General features: G+C 56.4%; 1 protein-coding gene across 1 annotated transcript in view; it reads left to right on the top strand.

The window, feature by feature from the left end:
• The window catches only part of GYPC (glycophorin C (Gerbich blood group)), a 44,806-nt gene extending 24,067 nt beyond the window's left edge, over positions 1 to 20,739 (top strand). The window contains exons 2-3 of the mRNA XM_023622706.2: positions 18,237 to 18,296; positions 20,022 to 20,739. Of these exons, the coding sequence (XP_023478474.1) occupies positions 18,237 to 18,296; positions 20,022 to 20,218 (257 nt within the window). The 3' untranslated portion in view covers positions 20,219 to 20,739. The remainder of the gene's footprint in view (positions 1 to 18,236; positions 18,297 to 20,021) is intronic.
• Positions 20,740 to 23,351: the final 2,612 nt, after the last annotated feature.

The following is a 23,351-nucleotide window of genomic DNA, read 5'->3' as shown; positions in this document are numbered from 1 at the left end:
AGCCACCCACACACAAAAAACAACAATAGAAGACAAATTTAGAACATTTGTACCTGAAATAAGGGCTGTGAATGTCCAGAGAGCCTGAAATGTCAGGCAGTGGAACTTGGACTAGATCTTAGGCAGAAGGACCAACAGCTATGGGGCCAGACGTGGGTGCCCCCAACCCTGAGGCAGTGGGCAGGGCAGATAACTCAGCTTCTCAGGACCTCTTTGGCCTGGACGCCAGTGACTCCAGCCGTGAGGACACTGCTGACGTCTCGGGTGGTGGCCGTTTCTCTCCGGACGCAGAGGGAGACAGCGGCCTCTTCCAAGACACTGTGCCTCCTGCCTCCCTAAATGTCCCTCCTTCCAAAAAGCGCTCATGGCGCTCTCCTCCCCGAGGTGGCCGTCCGTGCCGTCTCTCTCAGCGTCATCACCTCTGTCATCGCTGTCTGTGCCATCAGCACACAAAGGTGACTTATCTCAACTCCGTTCTTTGGATCAGTCCCTGGCTCCTGCAGTTGTCCACTAGCGTGTCTAGCTCACACCCTGTTGATTCCCCTCCACCCTGGCAACTCCTCAGCCCATGGGCACCTCCCATCCAGTGACCTGACCACTGCCACCGTCCACCACCTTCGCTTCCTCACCTCTGCACTGCGCACCTTAGATTCCACCGTCCACCACTGTAGTCCCTCGTATGTCCTCAACTCCTGTCAGCAATCCCTTGAAAATACATTCCAAATCCACCACTTCTCGCCACTTTCACTGAAGTCCAAGCTGCCGTCATTTCCCTGGACTTTACCATGGCCGGCCAGCTGGTCGCCTTCCTCTGCACAGCAGCCAGAGCCATGCTGTCAACATGTCAGTCAGTTCATGGCACTCCTCTGCTCAGAATCCCCCCATGGCTCCCTTCTACCTCACAGGGAGAGCTGAGGCTCGTACAGCGCTCTCCAGGCCCCCCAGGGTCTAGCCTCTTAATTCTCAGACTGTGTCTTCTACATCTTCCCCCATGCTCTTCACTCTGGCCACACTGGCCTTCTGGGTGTTCCTTAACTACTCTGGGGCTGCCCGTACCTCAGGGCATTTGAACTTGCTGCTCCTTCTGTCTGGAACGCTCCTTCCCAGATAGCCACATCACCCCCCATCTTCTGCAGGTCTTAGTCGAATGGTACCTCCTTCCAGACTCCTTCCCTGGCCGCGCTATTTAGCTCAGCACCTCACGTTCACAGTCCCCGCCCTCCTTTCCGCTCTGCTTTTGTCTGGGCACTCTCTGGCCTACTGCACAGCGTCTTCATTTCTCCTTTTCCCTGTCTGCACCCTTCCCTAGCGTGTGCACTCCAGGGCACAGGAGCCTTCAGCCAGCTCCTTTCCTGCTGTGTCCCAGGTGCTTTCTGTTGAATGAATAAATGAGCTCTCTTAACCTTTCCACCTGCTCCCCACAGGCCAGGCTTGGCTGAATCCAGCTCTTCCCCGCCTGCCTGCCTGCCTGAACCGAGACAGCCCACCGCGGCCAGAAACACACCCACTCACACACTCACCCTCACACTCGCACACTCACTCACACACATGAACACCCTCACACACACTTGCATACACTCGCAGACACACACTAACACCCTCACACTCACGTGCACTCACACACCACCTCACACTCGCACACACTCACACTTGCACACACACTAACACCCTCAAGCTCACACTCACATGCACTCACACTCTCGCACATGCAACACACTCGCACACACAGACACACAGTCACGCACACTCAGACACACACACTAACACCCTCACACTCGCACACACTCACACCCTCGCACATTCACACACACTCGCCCTGACAGGACCCCCAATGCACTGTCTGGCGAACCACCGCCTTTCTCTGGTCCATTCCTTCTCTCCGAGCACCAACATTCTGAGGAAGGCTTCATTCCAGCCTAGCTCAATGAAAAAGAAGCATTTGCAACGTCAGAAGCAGATGTGGAAGGCCCGTGGAGGAGCTTTGCTGTGAGGTGGAGCAGAGAAAGGAGCCAGGGGTTGGAGGGAGACAGGGTGGCAGGGAGGCGGTTTTGTAGGTTTGGAGAACAGTGTGTGGCAGCGGTGGTCTGCTGGAGGGACCATCTGACGATGCAGGGGAGAGCTCAGCGTGCAGGGTCTGAGTGTGTGAGAAGAGACGGGGTCTAGTCCACACGCAGAGGTGCAGGGAGCACAGGGTGGCTGTGGATGGCAGCAGAGGGACGCTGTGACAGGCGCCGTCCACTGCGGGGGTGCAGGGCACGCTTCCCAGACACGGTTTCTCTGGTCTCCTCCTCGCTCACCACCTGCCTTTTCCCGGTCTCCCCTGGGCCCTGCTCTCCCAGGCCTCACGTGTGGAAGGCCCAGAGCTCTTGCTCCTCCTCTCCATTCACACCCTCTGGGGTCTTGTCCCTGCCCATGGCCCTGAGGGCCATTGAGATGCTGGAGTCCCACCAGCTAGGTCTCCAGCCCTCACCTCTCCTCTGAGCTCTGGACCCCTGTGTCCGATGACCTCACTGCACCTGTCCCTCACATCTCACAGGCTCCAAGCATCACATGTCCTGCACCCAGCACTGACCCGCACCCCCAGACCTCCTCCGCAGGCGCCCCTCTTAGCATACAGCAACCCCGTCCTTCTTGCTCCAGCCAAAACCTTGCCTTGTCTCTCTCTCTTTTTTTCTTCTCTGCACACTCCACATCTAACCCATCAGCAAACCCTGTTGGCTCCACATTCCAGATAGATCCAAAATCTTACCGTTCCTCATCACCTGTCCCACCACGGTCCTAGTCCAAGCACCTGCCTGGCCCACAGCCGTGGACTCTCCCATGCTGACCCCGAGTCTGTTCTCAGCCTGGCAGCCAGAATGATGCTGCTCAGATGGACACATGTGCGTACTCCCGGCCTCCTTCCCACCCAGAGTGACAGCCTACTCCTTCCTCCGGCCCGAGGCCGCCCCGTCCAGCCTCTGTGCTCTCACTGCACCTGCCAGCACTTTGCCCCTCACTCACTCTGCTCCAGCTGCACGGTCTCCTGGCTCACGCTGGAGCACGCCTGTGCTGCCCTGTCCTGGGCCTTCACCAGGACTGCCTGGACCACCCCACTTTCAGATGTCCGCGGGCTCATGATCTCCCTCATTTCAACCAGTGGTAGTCCGTTTGGGCTGCTCTAACAGAATACTGCAGACGAGAGGCTTAAACAACAAACATTTCTTCCTCAAAGTTCTAGAACCTGAGAAGTCCGTGATCAAGGCCCCAGCAGGCGTGGTGTCTGGTGGGGCCCCACTTCCTGGTTCACAGATGGCTGTCTCCCTGTCGTTTCCTCACGTGACGGAAAGGGTTAGGGATCTCTCTGGGGTCTCTCTTATGAGGGCACTGCCCTCAGGACCTAATCCCCTCCCCGGGGCCCCCTCTCCCTTTACCATCACTGTGGGGATTAGGCTTCAACATGTCAGTTTTGGGGAGACACAAAATATCCAGTTGGTAGCACAGCCCAAAAGGTACCTCCTCTGCGAGGTCTCCTGGATGGCCCTCTCTCAGAAAGCACACCCTCGCTCCCCATCTCCTTTCTTTATGCTTCATGGCATTTGTCACCCCCTGGCCTTATGTTGTGATCCACGTCTTAAACTAGCTGTTGCTTGCTCCCTCTAGAATGGAAGCCCCCTCCCACAGAGGGCAGGGCTGTGCGCTGCTCACTGCTAGACCCTCAGGCTCTGGAACAGGGAACACAATAGGCCCTCCATGAGCACTTGTTGAATAGATGATTCTAGAATGAGCTTTGGAAACAGACAGACCCAGTTCTAATCCCACTGGCAACTGTTGCGTGACCTCGGGCAATACCCAACCTCTCTGGGCCTGTTTCCTCCACCGTAAAGTAAGAGGCATTGTAACATCCACCTCAGTGATTCTTGTGAGAAGCCGGAACAATACATGCATTTATAAAACGAGCCCCCATTTTATAAATTATATATGTAGGCATCTTATATAGGCATTTCAATGAAAGACTCAAAGCAGAGGAAAATGAGCAATAAGTACCCTCACATTCAAGACAGACACTAGACACTGCCTAAGTACACTCCACACTGGTCCGAGCGTGGTTGCCACAAGACATCGTCCCAGAGGAGGCAGGACAGCTGCCAAGCGCTTCCCTGGGGGCAGCTGTGGGAGAAGATAGCTCCACCTGGTTCCCGCCTCGCCATGCTGCTTGGGCCTCTCTCCACCTCAAGCCAAGTGAGAAAGGCCCCAGGGAGTCCCCAAAGCAAGCAGGGCTGGGACTAGAGGGGAGCCCGGCTCCCGCTGGTGCGTGCGTGCTTGTCCATGCATGCTGCCACCAGGGAGAGCCACGTGGGAACTCTTGGGAGGAGGTGTGGTGTCTCCCCAGGCACATCAAGATGCGGCAGCTCACCCAAAACAGTCCCGGCTCTGCAGGGCTGGGCCCAGAGGGGCTGGCCGTGAACCATCTTCAGAGCATCCCCCAGCCCCTCCAGGCAGCCCCGTCCAGGCTGGGCAGGGGGCCAGGCAGGGTCAGTCAGCTCCAGAACCACCTGGGTCAAGGAGCAGGCAGGGCGGGCCTCCCTGCCCCTGTTCTTCACAGAGCCCATCGCTCTGCCCTTGGAAAGAGCCCGCACAGACGAGGTCGTCCCCGCCCAGACAAAACAACATGTCACCAGTTAGGCAGAAGGCGTGTCTCCCTCACCTCGCACCCCCTTCCCACAGCAGCTCTGGAGAGCGCCGAGCTCAGGGCCGGAGGAGGGGAGGAAGGGGAGAAAGCAGGTGGGCCCCCTTTTCCCTGCTGAGCGGGCCGAGCACTTGGGAGGAGTTGCTTTTTGTTCTTTGGGTTTCGGTTTTTGTTTTTTTATTGTGGCAAGAACACTAAACATGAGCTCTACCCTCTTGACAAATGTCTGAGTGATCCGTTATTGTTGACGGTAGGTGCACTGGGCTACAGCAGCTCTCCAGAGCCTGCTCCCCGGGCTTCACGGGAACTCCATGCCCCTCGCCAGCAACGCCCCTGCTCGCCGTCCTCCGGCCCCTGGTGCCCACTGTTCCTCCCTGGGAATCTATGAATTCCACTATTTCAGATTCCCCACGTCAGTGGAACCCCGCAGCGTTTGTCTTTCTATCACTAGCTTATTTCACTTAGGAGCTTTACAATGGATGTGAGCCCACAGCTTGTGTTTTGACTGGACTTTTCCTGGAAGGGACCGGAAAGTTATAGAGGCTGCCCACAATGCAGTCCCCGCCAAGGGCAGCACACAGAGCGTGTTCTGTCAGCACAGAGGGGAGGGGAAAGGCTGCCCCCAGTGTAAGGCCCTGCCTCTTCTTCACCTGCCGCCCGCCTCAGTGCCTCCCTGCTCAGGTATACCAGTGGGAGCCCAGAGTGAGAATTAAATTGTGAATGAGTAGCTGCTTTGAATATCCATGTGCTCAACTGGGTGAGAGAATGTGTAACATAAACTTGCTGACAAAGCCTTGCTATAGTCCATTTGGGTCTCATTTTCCCCCAAACAATGTGAAAAGTAATGGTGGCAGCCCGAGGCCAGCTCCTGGAACTCTCTAGACAGATAAAGTAACTAAGGTAAGGGCCAGATGGAGGGCTGGGTCCCAGGGGCATGGAGCCACCTCGCGCAGGTGGAAAGAGGAGGAATCATCAGGGGCTGGGCTGCTGAGTCCAGGGCAGCTGTGGACACAGTGTAGGGGTGCCGTCAGGAGGTGGTGAAACAACGGAAGAAGCAGGCAAGGGGTGCTGGGATGAGCGTCCCAGGCCGTTTCCAACCCAAAGCTGCTATGATCCCAGCAACTGATAAACACATGCTCACTACAGTGTCTGCAACAGATGATCTTAACTCCTCCATCCCTCTCCCCCGCACATTTTGAAAGAGGTGACATTCTGTGACCTTGGGGTGCAACTATCCGGAGGCTACGAGAATCGGCTTTCAGGGAGTAGAAGATTTTCCCAGACTGAGCTCTCTGACACCCACACGGCTTAGTGCACCTTCTGCAGGCAAACCCAGAGATCCTTGGTTTGAGAGGTCAAATCCCACAACTTCTGTAGGAATATGGAAATAGACACAGACTCCAAAAGTATGGGGACAAAATCGTTGATGGACGATCACTGTTCCTTGAAAAGAGAAGCAAGACGTATGGATAAGGATGAAGAGGTTGAAGCTGGCCACAGGGATAAAGAAAAAAGAAGATGACGGCAGAGATGGAGAAACAGGAGGCTGAGAGGAGAAACTGAGTCTGTGCTCTAAGGGTCCTTCCTCTGAGACCAAAATCAGAGGGACAACCAAGGCCTCCCCTCAGAGACTCCTGGCCAGAGGATGCTTAAGTAGCCCAGGAAGTAAGAGGGACCTTTCCAGTGTCTGTAGGAAGATACTCCATCTGGGGGCCCTGGAGAAGCCAGCCAAGCAGGACACCCATGATGACCTTGGGGAGCTCAAAGAAGCAAAACCTGTCACCTAGCAGCCCTGTGACTTCTGCTATCCAGCCTCGGACCGCTATCCAGCCTCGGACCCATTCCCTGAGGGGCTGGAGTTTCCCTTTGTTTCCACCTGCAGAAAACAGGGTCGAGGTGAAGACTTCTGGAGGCAAGCCACAGCTCAAATTCCTCAGTGCACAAGGGCAGCCCGGGGAAAGCGGGCGAGGAGCTGTGGTCACTGAACAACCGGCTCTTTGTCCGGTCGTGCGTTTCTTTATTGGAAGTGAATATGTCTGCCCGAATCCTCTCCTTACCTGGTCAGGCAAAGGGTGTGTGACCACAAGACAGACCATTCAGAGTGCAGCATGGCCCCCCTGCCCAGTGACGGCCCAAGGTGGCTTGTGGGAGCCACTGCGGAGGGGGTGCAGACACCCCATGGGGCATGGGGCAGGGCAGCCAGGGGGAGCGACCTTCATGGACCGTCTAATCTGAGGTCAGTTCCGATAGCCAGTTCTGAAGATCCACACCCATTCCTTGTCCTTAAAAGTAGCATGTTTATCGTAGAGGGTTTGGAAAGTACATAAAACTGTATATTAGAAGAAAACAATGCCACCCATAACCCCTATCCACCACCCAAAAGCCACTGCCTCAACATTTCAAGGGGATTTCCTTTCATTCTTTTCTCTAAGACATTTTTTAATACCTAACGTAATTTATATTTACAGGATCCTGTTCCTTTCCTTACTTCACACCATAAGCATTTCTTCCTGTCACTAAGAATTCCCAGGCGTCACTTCTGCGACTGTGTGCTATTCTGTCATATGAGGTATCATAATCTACACACCCAGCTCTCTAATGGAAACATTTACATTGTTCTCTCTCTTTTATTTTCCATTTGAAACCAAGTTGCAATACACTTTCCTGAGCATTAATTTTTGTTTCCATTTCAGATTATTTCTCTAGGATAAATTACTAGAAATGGAGTTTTTGATTCTCAAGTTATACATTTGCTGAACGGTACCGGAGAGCATCCAAGCTGCTCCTTTCTGAGAATCCCACTCTGACCGAGGCCATGTCAACGTTGTTGACGATGACAATAAGTAATATTCAGATAGCCGCTGTGCGCTGGCCACTGTACTGCCTCTCAACACACACTAGCACACGGGAGCCGACACGACACGCCGTCACATTTGACAGCTGAGGAAGCGGCAGCTGGAGAGGCCTCGGCACTCTCCAGGATGGTCCGGGTGGTGTGGGAGCTCTGCCGCCCTGATCGGCCCTCACCTGGCCACTCTGTGCCTGGCCTGCACAGCCAGCGTGCTCCCTCACAGGTGTCACAGGTGTGCAGGCGGGGCCTCCTGTGCACCCTCACTCTCCCCCATGTCTGGATGGAGTCGGGGCTGTAAACAGGCGTAGCCAGGGCCTCTGTGTGCCAGCCAGTTCTGGTGGAGCTTGGAGCTGGGAAACCAAGCAAAGGCTGGTTGGGGTACACAGCTCCCCCTCACTCGGTTCCTCAAAATACCCCGAGCATCCACTTCCTCCGCCATTTTGGTGCTGCAGTTGCCTTCCCCAGGAGACGCATTTCCTGCGGCCTCCCTAGAGCCCGGCGTACTTCCACAAAGCGCAGTGGGCGCTCTTCCTTCCACGGCCTCGCTGCCGGCACTCAGCACACAAAGGACATCCGGGACAGCCGAGAACCCTTTCAGAATTCGCAGAGAACAGGCTGGGGAGCCGGCAGCCCAGTGATCAGTCACGGTCAGAGGACGTGTGCACCTCAGGCCCTGGCCCAGGGCCCGGACCCTCGCCCAGCTCCAGTCCTGGGGCCAGGAAGGGGAGCCGCAAGAGGTGACAGATTTTTGGTTTACCACTGTGCCAGGTCTCCAACTGTGTCAGCTGGCTCCTAAAAGAAGGACCCTAAGCTCGGGGCTGTGGCCGGGGCAGCTGTGACCGTGACTTCTGATCTGCGTTGCTGAGAGGGTCCCAGCCCCCGGTTCTGTTGACTGACACCTAGTATCACCCCTTGAAAGGGTTGGTGTGTAACAGCATTCGAACTGAGCACATGGTCCACACACTCACAGTGCGAGCTCAGTGGTTCTCAAACGGACCCTCCCAGACCAGCAGCACCTGGAACCCGTCAGAAATGCACATTCCTAGGCCCCTCCCGGACCGGCTGACTCTGGATCTCGGGGGTGGGGACACAGCGATCTGAAGTGTAAAATCTGCCGGCTGTTCTGAGGCTCACTCAAACTTGAGAGCCAGCGCCTTGGCTGTCAGCCCCACAGTAACCCCATCAGGCTGTCACCCTGTTACGGGTGAGGAAAGGGGCCCCGAGAAGTGAGGTGACTTGCCTGAGAATGTTGCCCTACACCACAGGTGCAGCCGCTCCTCGTACCTGGAAATGGGAAGGTGGGAGAAGGGCCATTCGAGGGGACTGATGACACCCCTAAGGGTGGTTCACGCCTTCCGTCCTGAGGGCCTTGCTTTGTGCTTAGGGGATGGTGAGCCCGTTAACCCATTCCCTCTTTACCCATAATGCAGCAAATTCCCAGCAGTGCTGCCGTGCCCCCAGTCTCCCCTTGGCCCCAAAGAGAAACAGAGGCACGTGGGGTATGCTCTTTCCCTGGAGGACGCCATGCACTGACACTGCTTCTGTGTCCTGTGGCCATGTGTCCACCTCGGAGGTGGGCATCTCTTTACTCTGGGGATCAGGGGTCGGGGTCAGAGGTCAGAGAGTGGTCCCTGTGGTGAGCTGTGAGAGGAGAGTTCCAGGGGGAGGCAGAGGAGTGAGTGTCTGAGCACAGAGTCTGAGGAGTGAGGGCAGAGCTCTGCAGGGAGGCCCAAGACAGGGGGCCTCAGGGGTGGATCATGTCCAGGGACTTCTGAGCTCCGCAGAGCCCGGAGACTGTGGGGCCTAGAAATGGGCTGGATCCTGGTAGGGGTCTGGGATGGAGCTGCAGAACTGGCAATGCGGACGAACCCACATCCAAGTTGCTGCTTGTCCCAGCTGGATAAAGGAAGGACAAGGAGAGAGACATCAGCTCGGACACTGGGCCTCAGCAGGAAGGGCCTTGCAGCCAGCACCATCCACAGATCCGGGCATCACACAGGCCACAGACGTGCGCACGTGGATAGAAGGGGTCCAGTCTGTCCCTCCCCCGGGGTGGGGCGTGAGGGTCTCCTGAGCCTGGATCCTGGCGTGGTCAAAGCAGGGACGCTGCCTCACTGTCAGGCCGTGTCTGCTGCCTCTCCTCCTCACCTTCACTTCCCTCTGAACTTTGTCTCCGCTCAAGGTGCAGATCAGTGGCTTGACAAAGAGACAGGTGCAAATTAGAAGTCAAAGAGCTGGGTCTCCTCTCGCGGTGTGCTAAAGCCACACCAACTGTTTCAAGTGTAGACTTGCCTTCTGGGAAGAACAAATTTACTAAGCTCCCTTTTGGTCATCTCAGCATTGTCTTAAGCTGGAGCTTCTTCGGTTGATGCTGATACTGGACACCCCCTCCTGCCCCCTGCCCCCTGCCCCAGCCCAGCAGCCAGACCTCATCAAGCCCCAGGCAGCTTCCCAATCAGCCGCGCTCCTCCCGGGAGCCAGACACAGCAGCCTGATGGAATCGTCTCTCCCCCTTCCCGTCTCTTTTAAATTTAATTTCTGAGAAATCCTCAGCAGGTGTGTCTGCTGGTGGTTGGGGGAGGGAGCAGTGGTTCACCCTCCCCCACTCTACACCTGAATAAAGGGAGCAGACAGCTGCCTCCTTCAGAAGCCCCAAACCACACACCCAAAGTCGACAAGGTCCCTGTCTGACAGGAGAATCCCCCTGTGGACAGGGGACTCCCTCTTGCTCAGCTGACCCTCGTCTCCCGGGACTCATCTTCCCCTGAGGGCTTCTTGCTGACTCCCACTGCTGTCGCCCTCCTGGGCTGAGGAGACGGCGGCTCCGTTGTTTTAAACTCCGGCCCAGGAATGGAGACAAGGATTCTTTCCTTTTACTTAGACCATGGAGCTCAACTGAGGCAGATGGGTCATGGTGTTCAAAGAAGCTCTGTGAAAAAATAAGAATAAAACAAGCTCAGGGACATGCAGGTGGAGAAAACCCGGGGAGCAGACAGTCTGCGGTGAGAGTTAGGGCACCCTCCCCTGTCTTTCCTGTTACCCTCCCCTGAGCACATCCCCACACAAAGGCCGAGACGTGAGGAATCCCTGAGCGAGGCTCCAGGTGTCCCCCTGGAAGAGGGTCCCCTTCCTGCCTCTGCCCGCGGTCCACCTCTGATTGCTGAGGTCCTGCGGCTTCCCCAGTTCGCTGACGCCAGGCATGGCTGTCTTCTCCAGAGCAGAGAGGCCTCGGCCCCTGGCCGCCCAGCCCCGCAGGCCTCCACGCTCTGCCGCCACGCAGTGTGTTGACGTGGTGGGTGTGCTGCAGCCTGCAAGGCTCCCATACCCGCCCGACAGCCGGCCCCAATTTTACAGAGTGCGACAGGTGCAGGGGCAACAGGGGAGACCAGATCGTGGCGACTAGGAGGAGAGCGTGAGCCGATCATTTTATAGGGTGTCAGAGCAGTGTAATTACATCACACAGCCTTTTGGCAGCCCTTGGATTGAGGAGATTGTTGATAAGGTGACACATACGGACCATGACGGCAACAATTTTGACCTTGAGACTGGGAGGCGCGTTCTGGCCAACATGGTCACATTCACCTCAGCCTCGCCTTGCCCTGGGAATGCCGTCCACCAGCTGAGGTCAGTGGATGTGTGCTTTCCGCGCCGCCAGGAAGGGGGCTGTACTGGAGGTACAGGCAGGGTGAGCCCCCAGCATAGAGCCATCAGCTCACCGGAGCCGCACCCCTGACACACGAGGACCAGGCACCACAGCATCTGGGCCCTCACTGAGGCCCTCTGGCCCCGCCAGGAGCCCTGCTGACCCTGCCCCTGAGATCTTTCCCCCACCCTTCTGCCCAGTCTCCCTGCTGGCACTGCCCACCTCGCCATCTCAGCAGGCCAGCCTTGGGGACCTCCTCCTCCAGGAAGCCTTTCCTGAGAACGTCAGAGAACTACCCTTTCCTAACTTAGCCTCAGATACATTTGTCTGTCTGCTACACAGCAAGCTCCTGGAAGGCAGGGACCTTGCCTTGACTAGGGAGCACGTTGCTAGAACGTAGAAGATGCTAGAAGATGTTTGCTGAAGGACAGGATAAACAAACAAAAGATGCTAGAAAAAGTTTGCTGAAGGACAGGATAAACAAACAAAACCCTGAGCTTCCTGACTGTCGTGGAATCCTGGAGACCTGGGCCTGAGTCCAATGGTTGAGTCCCCTCTCCAGCACCCCTGGGCACAGCATTGTGTGTTCATGGTGACACTTTATCACACAGAGTGTTGGCAGTCTAATTTTCACATAAATAGGTTGCATCTCCCTAACCAAGTCACAAGCTTCCTGGGGACAGACCCCATCCTCTCCACATCACTCTACACCTGGGGCTGGGTAAATGCTAACTGCCTAGTCAACACTGGCTGGCTTGCAAGAGAGATGGACAAGTGGATAATAAGCTATTCGATTATTTCTTTGGGGCACTTATCTTCTGAAACCAGTGCTTGAATGCTTCATCCTTTCAGGGAGCAATAACAACAAACCATCAAAGAAAGTTCTTTCTTTGTATATGACCATTTTCCTACCAAAAAGAAGACGGTTAATAATTGTCAACTGATTTCTACTTCACTTGCGCAAGCACTTTGAGGCCAGAATCTAGAGCAGGAAGGAGACGCAGTGCGAGCCAAGGAGAACTTTCTGTGACCACAAATGTTCCTGTCCCTCCCTTGTTAGCTGTCCTGCTCCTGAACCCGTCAGACTCACGCAAAGCCATCGCTGCCTGAGCGCACGTGGTAGAGTGACTTTTCTAACTAGATCTGTAGGGTCCTTGAAATAGAACACTCCCAATAAGGAGCCCAGAGCTTGGCAACTCATCAGACAATCGATGTGGCCGCCCCCCCCATTGCGGTCATGAGCTCGGGTGTCATGGTGGGACCTCCAAGGAATCCATGACAAACCTGCGTTTCCCTTCGTGATTTCAAGGCTAAAAGCATCTTCCTCTTCGTAGAACACCTAGGCCTCCTAGTCTGAAGCATCGTCACTCTCAACTCGAAGGAACTAACTCTCTCTGTGCCTGAATTCTCCCCTTTTGCTGGACCAGGTGGATCATGGGAAACAGGAAGTGAGGCGCTTCCCCTGCGGTCCCTGAGGCAGAAGGAGAAACCATTAGAGATGGACCAGGGGATGTGAAGACAAAGCTTGCAGGAGAGAAGAGAACTTCCTAGCACAGCTTCATCTGAAAACACAGAGACGGGGGTTCTTGGTGGCGACAGAGGAAGGTCAGCTTGCATCTGAAGGGCCCCCGCCTGACCACTGCTCTCCATCAACATCTGAGAAACACCGCCAGCGCCTCCCCTCCCCCAAGGATCCAGCTGCCGCTAAAGTCCTGTCTTGTTAGCTGTGCCCAAGCTGCCAGCTGGAGCCGAGAATGTCACCCACATGGAGAAGGGCAGCACCGGTGTGCCCTGCGGCCTCCCAGGGACTGCCGCCTTTGACCGCAGAACAGGCAGCTGGCCACTCTGCGGACCTGGAGACTCAGCAGAGATTTGGCGGCAGCCAAATTGCAGATTGCGCAGGAGAAAAGCTGTTCCCAGGCGCGGCTGTGGGAACGCACACAGGTTGGGGCCGGGGCGTCCCAGGTCAGAGCACAGGCTGTGCCCTTTTGTGGCCGTGAGATTCAGACAAGTTAGTTACTTGTGCTCTTTGGGCAAGCATTTCATTATCAGTAACTTAAAGAAAGGAAACCCTTCCCTCTGGCAGGCTGCTGTAGGATTAAACGAGGGAGCCCTGCAGCAGCTTCAGCCAGTGCCCATGCCTGGTAACTGCACAGGGGCAGCCCCCACCTCCTCTGCCTCATAAGGACAAGTGAACCCCCAGGACACATGGCATCACTTCCATCGCTGGGGAGCATTCTTCCACACCTGAAATTTCCAGAGGTCTCTGTGAGCGGTTGGCCTGCCTCCTGCACCCCCCTGCCCCCGGCCACCCCAGGAGGCGTCACTTCCCTGAACATGAGTTTGGGAGCAGGACCACCCTTCCCTTTCCTCTCCCTCTCCAGATCCATAAGGTCACAGGAAGCATCTGTTGTCCCCACACTTGGCCACATAGCCCCGGCCTTGGCCTTGAGGTGAGACCTGCAGCTGGATGGCCACATGTAGGGGGAAGGGCTTCAGAAGCCCAGAGCTGTCCACAACTTTACCGCCATCACCCACATCAGCTTTCCTGGGCACAAAGCTGTGTTTTTCTCTCTTTCTGCCTGACTCTTTCTTTCTTTTTTTTTTTTTACAACTGTTGCCAATCTTTTTTTTTTTTTTCTGCTTTATCTCCCCAAACCCCCCTGTACACAGTTTTGTATAACTTAGTTACAGGTCCTTCTAGTTGTGAGATGTGGGACGCCGCCTCAACGTGGTCTGACGAGCAGTGCCATGTCCACGCCCAGGATCCAAACCCTGTGGCGCTGCAGTGGAGCTCGTGAACTTAACCACTCGGCCACAGAGCTGGCCCCTGCCTGACCCTTTCTTGATGTCGTAGTTGGATGCCCCTTGAACCTGACACTATGGGACTAAGGATTTGGTTTATCCCCTCTTGTAGTGTTGTTGTCTAAATCATGGTTTCCAAAGATCGTGGTGAGTGAGCCTTGCTAAGAACCGCCCCTTACGTTGTGACTCAGATGCGTGTGCTTGTGGTGTGTGCGCAGATGGAATCAGAGCTCCACAACCCGGACTACAGGCAACGCCGGATGCTTCCGGAGCTCTCGGCTCTGTCTCCTCTCTCTCTCTTTGTCTCTCTCTCTTTCTTTCTTCTCTCTCTCCCCATCTCTCTCTCCTTCCTCCCACCCTCCTCCCCTCTCCCTCTCTCCCTCCATCTGTCTCCCTCTCTCTGTTTGGACCCACTAGTGGGCAGGGACTTGCTGTTTGACAAACACTGCCCTAAATCAGTCTTCAGTCACAGTCATGCCTCCCAGGGAAACCGTAAGCCCCCTGAAGTCAGAGAGTCACTCTTCATTTCTGGGAAGCTCCCCGGGTCCCTGCAGTAATGCTGGGAACACACAGACTCAGCACAAGGGCTTGTGTCAGTGTCCGCCAGGATAACACCAGGCCAGGATAACTCCACGGCCAGCGTCCATCCTCTGCATGGACTCCTCACACCTGTCAGCTTGTCACTTAGGGGGCTGGCGTTGAATTATGTGCGAATGAGAGTGTTAATAAGAATCAGAATCAAAATAGTGGCTCCAACTGAGTAAATACCTATTCTGAGCCACGTACCATGGAGTTGTTGTCTACGTAATATATATATAATATTTATCTCGTGTGCATATCATTTCTAATCCCGTCCACAGCTGGGTATGGTTCTCTTTGTTTTACATATGCAGAAACTAAAGCCAATCAAAGTTAACATTTTGCTGAATACACTTCTGTTAAATTGGTCAAGCCAGGATTTAAACCAAAAGCTGTCACCACAATGGTGTGGACAGTGCAGGGTGCAGTTGGAGTCTCGGTTCCCCAGAAGGGACGAGCCTTTCAAACGTCCAGCAGCTGTGCCAGGTGCCAGGCCCACAGGCTGGCCAGTGTGGAGCCGTGAGCTGGCGAACACAGTGCTGGGATTGCAGAGCCTCCTCTCGGGCGGGGGCTGCAACCTTAAGGAGAGCTGGGAGGGAAAGATGGGGGGCGCTCTGGGTCTCCACAGAAGGGCTGGGGCCTCTCACACCCATCCCGTCTCGGGGCCGGACACTTTGTTTCTGATCTCTGACCCACGCCTTGCTCTGCCATAAACGCATCCCTAAGGCTGCCCATAGGCCCTCTCCGCCAGTTCCTGAGCTCAGAATGATCCTAATCCCAGCCACATGCCTACCCTTCAACCCCAGCAACGGGTGGACCTCCATTCCAGGTTCCTAATCCAGTCGCAGCTAAACCATCAACAGCCCAGGCAGGATCTGAGCTCACTCCAGCCAGCCTTTCCCGAATATCCCGTATCATTGCTGCTGGCTGAATGGACACAGCACAAGGTCATGCGGCCGATGAGGGCTCTCACCCCACCACCTCTAGAGGCAAGAGATCAAAATCCAGGCTTCAGGCGCCTCGGTGCCCTGGGTGGCAAGCAGACATTCAGGGAGAAAGCCGAGAACCAGGGAGAGTGGGCACTGGTGGGGTGCCGAGCTCTCTGCCATCTGTGCAGCGAACTCCATTCATTCTTCGAGGGCCAATCCTGAAACAGCGCCCTCTGGGAGGCCATCTCTTCCACCAGCAGTTCTCAACCCCACCCATACATCAGAGCCACCCAGAGGCCCGCCACCACAGGAGGCTGGCCCCCGGCTCAGTGTTTCCCATACAGCAGGTCTGAGGGGGGTCCCGAGAATCTGCATTTCTAACAGCCGCCAGGAAATGCTGCTCGTCCAGGGAGCGCCCTTTGAGAGCCACCACCTTACACCATCCCCACCTTCCCAGAGGGTCCGAGCCCCCTCCTCTGGGCCAGCTCTGACCTGTGTGGCGGTTATGGCCACGCTGAAGCTGCACTACTCTGCAGTCAGTCACGTTGTGCACCCTGAGCAAATTCAGCCCCTCACACCAGGAGGGGCGTTGGGGGAGAGCAGGCGTTCCTGTCCCCACCCCCACCCCACCCCGGCGGGGCGGCGTGTGCGCAAAGAGCACGGGGCCTGGGAGCCTCCACAGTGCTTCCTCCAAGGTCCGGGGCCCACCTGCCCCAGCCCACCTGGCCTGTGCGCATGCTTCTCGCACTCTAATGGACAGATTTGGGTACAGGGTCTCTAAACACAACCCAAGAAATTCACCCCAAGCGATTCAAGCCAAATACCTCATCCGGTGCTCACCCAGCCTTGCAGGGCCAAGAGCGCTGACTCCACGCTGCGGTCAGCTCACGCCTGCCTCTGGTGTTAGCCGTGTGACCCGGGGGAAACAGGAAATCTTTTCTGGGACTCGGCTTCCAGATCTGTCAAAGGGGAGTAATACTGACTGCTGCCCAATGGGACTGTCAGGGGGACTAAATGAGTTAAAGCCTGCCAGATGCAGAGAGCAATGCCTGTGCCTGGCCAGCAATCGCTAACGGTTTTTAAAGGAAGAGGAAGTCGCAGTCCCTTCTAACCCTGGCTGCGCTGGACAAACTGGCATAAGAAATGCTGTCGCCACCTGGCACATTCCTCAGGGCAGTTCTGGGTATTGAACTTCTGTGACCATCCTCACCGACGAAGTCAGGCGCTCCTGGTCCTTACTGAATGTGACGTGCTCACTGACTGAGGCAGCTCTGGAACGCCTGCCAGGGTCTGAATCCATCCATCTGTGCATGCACGCATTTATTCCTGCACTCATGCATTCAGAAATATTTAATGAGGACCTACTGTGTGCTAGAAACACAGGCTGCACTTGTGCCCCCGGGTCTCAGGGTCGGCCATCCACTTGAACCCCCCCGCCCCCCTCCTGAGGTCTCGGTGCTGTGAAGCCATTTGAAGGCTGAGCTGTCCTGCCTGTCCCCCCGTCGCCCACCCCAACTCCTCCTGTGTGCCTGCTCTGTTTCTGTGCCAACTCGAGGCCTTGTGTCATGGTCTCCCCCACCTCCGGGCTCAGTGCTGGCCCCGGAGCCCTGGCCTCCCTGCTCCTCCAGGCCTCCAGCCTGGAGCCTCTGCTTCGCTCCCACCTCTGTCCCACCAGCAGCCGATTTCCTATCAGAAAGTTGCATCTGGCAGCTGCACTGGGGAGAATGACCTCATCGCGCTATAATTAAAGTGGTTATCTGAGCGGAAATGACTATTATGAAGCAGCCTCTCTGTTCTAATATGCATCGCCGTTGTAATGGGAACATGGGATTTCCATGTTAACACCGATACTTCCGTGGTCTAATGAGTCCTTCCTCTCACTCCTCTCCCGAAGGAGACAGAGACCTTCTGTGTAGCAGCTCGAGGCCATGTGCAGGTTCCTGCTCTGCCTGAGGTCCTGGCGCTCCAGCCAGACCACTGAGCTTCGGAAAAGCACTCAGTGACCCAGATAGCACCACGGGCAGGGTCTTCACATAGGAGAGTCCACGCAGAAGCCTGGAGAGGGATCTCAGGCAGGAACCTCCTGACAGGAGCCCTGCTGGGAGGGGCTTCTTCCAGAGAGAAAAGAGGCCATGCAGGCCTGGGGCGAGAGCGCAGGCTGAGTCCCGGCCACCAGCGGACGAGCTGCTGACCGCGGACACATCGCTCTGAGCCTCAGTGTCCTCCCTGTGAAATGGGCTGATAATATCCTGCACCTCATGGGATTACTGTGACGACCACGTGGCACGACAGATGGAAGGCAACTTAACCAACACCCGGCATGTGCAGACACTGCACTAATGGTCTGTTTTAACCATTATCATGAGAAAAGCTGATGCCTGGGAGGCAGGTGATGCTGGCCCTAAACACAGGGAAAGTGCCTCCCATCCTGCCCAGCACTGGGCTCTCCTGGGCATCTGCAGGTGCAGGCACAGCTCTCAGCCGGGGATACCGTGGGGAGCCCAGCCCTCATGCCGCCTGCACGCTCCCAGAGATGCCCGAATGGGGTCTGACACCCTTGGTGGTTCATGCGGGGCTCTCCTGGGCCCAGCTCTGCGCACCCTCAGCCAGAGGCCCGTTGCTGCCCTGCGCTGCTTCCTGTCCACCGTGGGCCGGTTCACAGAGCCGCTCCCATGGGGCAGAGGCTGCGGCTCCGCTGAGAGGCACCCAGGTGTGGGGAGCCTTCCTGTCTCACCTCGAGCTCTTCTATTCTGTCCACAGAGCCCAACTCCCCCTGGATTTCCTTGACACAGAGCCAGACAGACATCGCCATCATTTCAGGTGAGCTGTTCTGGGGCCTGTCAAGCGGCCAGGAGGGTCAGAGAAGACGTCCAGGGAGAACCCACCCGAGGACGGGGGCAGGGGTGGTTGTGGCCAGTGCTTTCCCTCCTTGAAGGTGGTTCCAAGTGTAGATTGGATAGTCTGACCCTGTAAGAAAATGTCCAACGTGGTGTCCCAGGGGGCGAGGGTGACACAAGAGAGGTCCCCGTGTCAGGGCCCCCTTGGGTCCCAAGGTCCACAGGGATTGGGGGCTGGAGAGAGAGCAGCTCTGGCAAGGGAGGTGTGGGTGGCTGGTGGGAGGACAGCCAGGGCTCCCTGGACTTCTCCTCTGTCTCACTCGTCCCGCACTATTCCCTGCCCTGGGTCTCACACCCGTCCCTCCACCCTGAAGGGAGTCTGACCCTGCCCTGGCCTTGCTTCAGACCTGTACCGAACCCTGCTGGACACAGCTGTGACCCCAAACTGTGTTTCAGGATCCACCACGTTTAGGAGGGGTAGCTTGCTGTCTCCTTCTGGGGCTCACACTTCTCACTAACTCACTCAGAGCCCCAGGAACGGCTGCACTCAGACGTCAATCAATAAAAGCAGGCGATCCCAGACTCCCGTTCCAGGCCACCAAACCCGCGCTCTGCGCCTCGCTGGACCACTGACCCTTCTTTTTCTCAGACAATAGTGTTAACATCGTGCAGACACAAGGGCCCCTGAAGGCAGTAGGAAGTTTAGGACATTGTTCCTCAAAGGTGGGACTCGGGAACAGTTTTAGCCTCCCCATGTTCTCCAACAGCCACTCCCCAAGGCCCCCAAATAAAATAAACCCTCCCAAGTCAAGACAGAGGGCTTGTTCTGTGGCTTCAAAGCAAAGACCTGAACTCAAAACCCCTACGAGGCTGCCACGCTCAAACCCCTTCGAAAACTCACCAGTCTTCCCCCCCAGCCCACCAGCACACAGCACTGCGCCACCCGGCCCTGCTGCCCTGCCCGGCCCTCAAGCCTCACCCCCTGACCCTCCTGAGTCCAAACAGAAAGGAAGGCCTGGCCGCTCCCCACACCCTGCCTCTGCACGGCGGCCTCCAGGATCCCCTCCCTCTTCAGTCCTTTGCTGGGTCAAGCCCTGTTCCCCTGCCAGGCTCATCACAGATCCCCGCACCCAGGAGCTCAGCGGAGCAGGGGAGGGGTGAGCAGTGAAACCACACTGCAGCCAATCCATCCCCAGGCCCGCTGGTGGCCCCTGTCGTTTCCCGCTCTGTGGCCCGCTTAGGGCAGCCAGCTGGGCCAGTTTGAGTCCCCTGCCCCAGGAAACTCCTCAGTTGAGATTGTCCTGGTTTTAAAACTGGAAGTTCTGAGTCCTGTGAAACCCTCAGTTTTAGGCAAATCCACATAGTTGCATTACGCAAATTATGCACGTAGTTCTGTTCTCCCCAGACTGTGAGTGCCTCTGAGCAAGGACGGTTCTGGGATGCTGTTCCAGCCTCAGTCTGCAGGGTGCTGAGTGAAGGGCAGGAGGGAGAGAGGACAGGAGGGAGGGGCAAGGTTAGATGGGCACAGATGAAAGCGCACACCAGCAGGGGAAGAGGGGCCAGAACGGGCAGCCTGTCTGAGGTTGACATTGGGTGTAGTGGCCTGTGTGCACACTACACACAGCACAACCCCTGTGGGTCGGGACGCCCTGCCCCAGGTCCCAGATGCCTGCCCCAGACAGAGCCATGTGCTTCTTCCCTCCTGCAGGTGTGATCACCACTGTGGCGGTCGTCCTCATCTGCCTCCTTGTCATCATGCTACGCTACGTGTACCGGCAAAGGGGCACGTACCACACCAACGAGGCCAAGGGCACAGAGTTTGCTGAGAGCGCAGACATGGCCCTGCAGGACGACCCGTCCCTCCAGGATGCCGGTGACAGCAGCAGAAAGGAGTACTTTATCTGAGGGGCACCAGACCTCACCTCCCCCAGTGCCTCCTCCACCTCCACGGGAGAAAATGCACCCCGCCACCCCACCCCGCCACCTGCACCCCCAGGCAGGCCGCGACAGCACCCACCTCCTCCCGAGATTTGCGCCTGGCCTGGGAACACAATGTGCCGACCCAGGAAGGAGGGACAAAAGGAGGAGGAGGAATTGAGCCAGGAGAGGCCTCTCCCAGGGACCCAGGGATGCAGCGGCCACCCAGGAGGCTGGCATTTGCCTTGCCAGAGAAAGTCTGGGTCCTCCTGGGCAGCATAGTTTGCCATCTGAGTGGTATGAAAGTCCTCGCTGGGTGTGAGCCAGGTGGGTGGGCCTGGGACTGGGAAGCGAGGCCGTGAGTCATCAGGACGCTCACGGGGGAAATGGCGTCAAATGTCAGGGCTTGACATTTGGGGGAGCAGCAGGTGCTGGAGCTCAAAGGCACCTCTGCCTCCCATCGATCCAGCTCTAAACGATTGGAAATAAATTGGAGACGTATGTGGGCATTCAGAGTGAAGCAGCATTACTGTAATGTCTGGGGAAAGGTGAACCACCCGGGCGTGCCCTCTGCCTAGGCGTGTCTGCGTGCGCCTGTGTGCATGGGGCTGCACGCCCCACTTCTGGCTCCACTAGCTAGTTCTCAGGGAGCACGGTACAGAGTGCTCCTGGGCACACTGAGGGAGGGAGGGAGGGACCAGTGACCAGCATTCCTCTTCCTCACACAGGCACCAGCTTCTGGAAACAAATGTAAGGATGGAACATTCCTCTAGAAATAGGTTGCCCCAGCCGCCAGGGCACTGGCCGAAGCATTGATTCTCTAATGCACGGTATTAGGAAAAATGGACCTGTTAGAAAAATACGCGTGAACCATCCTTCCTGGAATAACAGTAGCTGGAGCGCAGGCTGCAGAGCCCACTCCCTAGGTTTGGGCCCTGGCTCCTCCGTTCCTGGACCTGGGACCTTGGGCAACTTGCATGACCTCTCTGGCCACTGTGTTCCTCATCCCTCAAGTGGACAGGACACTATGGTCTGACTCTCAGGGTTGATGGCAGGAACAAATATGTCCAGTAACTGGTGCTGGATACATAGGATGTATGTACTGGTTACTGACATTACCTCACCACACCACTTCCAAATGCTTCCCGAGAAATCACCGTAATGTAAAATGAACGTCCTAACCTTCACCTTTCAGGATTCTTTCTGAGACTCTCAGCAGTTCAGCAATCAGTCAGAGATCAGCAGCCCAGAGATTAAAGACTGCAGCCCAGCTGCCGGGAGCTCCCTAGGGCTCCGGTTTCTTGAGGCTGCACCATCTACACCTGGGCATCAGCGAAGAAGTCCCGCATCGCTCTCCCTAGGGAGATAACGGAATCTGAGTCAGTCCGGAATGGCCACCAACCACAGGAGCTGCAAGTTATAGGGCTGTCATGGGAGAGAGAAGCAGAGAGAACAAAAGAAGGTGGTGACGGTAGAAACTTGGTCCAAAGGCGAGACCTCTCCCTGGGTGACCAAGCTCACTGGCCCTGCACTTCCTCATTTCTCGAATAAAGGGTCTGGCCCCATCCACATGTTCCAAACTCTGATCCATGGAGCACCAGCTTGGCAAAATGTCGGTAAACAGCCCAAACAAAAGAAGTGCTCCATGTACAGATAAATTGGAAAGTTATATACTAAGCAAAGTTAAACCAGTGCAAGGCTTCCCAGCATCTTTATGTTCCAGCGTGTGCTGACTCCTGGGCGTGGGGGGTGGGGAAAGTAATGCAGCATTTCCCAAATGGATTTAGCCAGAGATCCCATTTCTTCCTAGAATACCTGTTACAAACTTGTGGGCCAAGGGTTTCTGGGCACACTTTTGGGAAACACTAAACTAAACGACTTCTAAAATCCCTTCCTGTTGTGATATCACTTCAGGTTTTTGAGACTGTGCGGGCATATGGCCTTGTCGGCAAAGATTGTCAGCACAGATCATGGCCCAGTGGGCACAGAGAAGGCACCCAGAACTCACAGCAGACATGCCTTGCTTACCAAAGACTCCAGGGAGAGGCTGAGCCAGAGCCCCCGAGCCTCCCTGAGGGCTGGAGCCTGTGTGGGGAAGAGGAATGCTGGTCACTCCTGCCTCCCTCCCTCTGCTGGCCCAGGGGAGCCATCTGCCCTGACTGTGCTCTCTGAGACTGGCCCCTGGAGCTGGACTCCCTGGCCCCTCCCCGTCCCTCCCTCACCCTCCCCTTGTCCTCACCCTCCTTGCCTACCCAGTGTCCTGGAAAACTGTATGGAAGCACAGCCCGCTCCCCAGCACACTGGGTCCCCAGCCCAGCCAGAACCAGATGCAGTGGTGACATGGAAGCTGCGGAGCTGGGTCATCCACGGTGGCCCAGTCCAGATGCCACTCAGGAGGGAGCTGTCACAGGCTAACTGCAGAGGCAAGAGCACCACACCAAGTAGAGCAACTCAGTGAGATGATGTGCATGTGTGTGCGCACACATGCATCCAGTACACACTGGCGTGCAAATAAACGCTGTTCCCTCAGGCCAGGGAGCCACTTTGGTCCCTCCGCACCAATGTAGAAAGGCATTATGCAGCATACCTGCAACAAATGCTGATGGGCAAACACGCACACACCAAGTCTTGGGAGGTGGAGAGGAGAGGAAGAGAGTGGAAGGTGGAGGAAGGGGGGCTGGAAGAGGAGGGAGAAGAGCACTCTGGGAAATCCCAGCTTCTCTGCACGCGGTTCTGCCTTCCAGCCTCTCAATAACCCTGGCAGGTGGATGGCCTCATTCTCCCTTTAGACCCGTAGAAACTGAGACTCAGGAAGATCGAAGGGCTTGCTGGAGGCCACACAGCTCCTAACGGCCAGGGGGGCATTTGAACGCAAGTGTGTCTGACCATCAGGCTGGAGTGAGGTGAATCAGCAGGAGCTCCTTGTGGGAGCTGAGCAGGCCCACCAGGACTCAGGGATGCTGGAATGCTCCCAGGGCTGGCTCAGTGCTGGGATCTCCGCCATCTCGTGGCCCTGGCCAGCGGTGACCTAGCGTCCTGGGCCAACAACCCCATTCCTGGTGTGGGCTGGCCTGGTCAGCTCTGGGTGGTGAGAGTTGGTGACAAGGTGGAGTCCTGGGCT

The sequence above is a fragment of the Equus caballus genome, chromosome 18, assembly GCF_041296265.1.
Source record: "Equus caballus isolate H_3958 breed thoroughbred chromosome 18, TB-T2T, whole genome shotgun sequence".
In the NCBI taxonomy this organism is placed as follows: Eukaryota; Metazoa; Chordata; class Mammalia; order Perissodactyla; family Equidae; genus Equus; species Equus caballus.
This window is presented reverse-complemented; position numbering and strand designations above follow the sequence as displayed.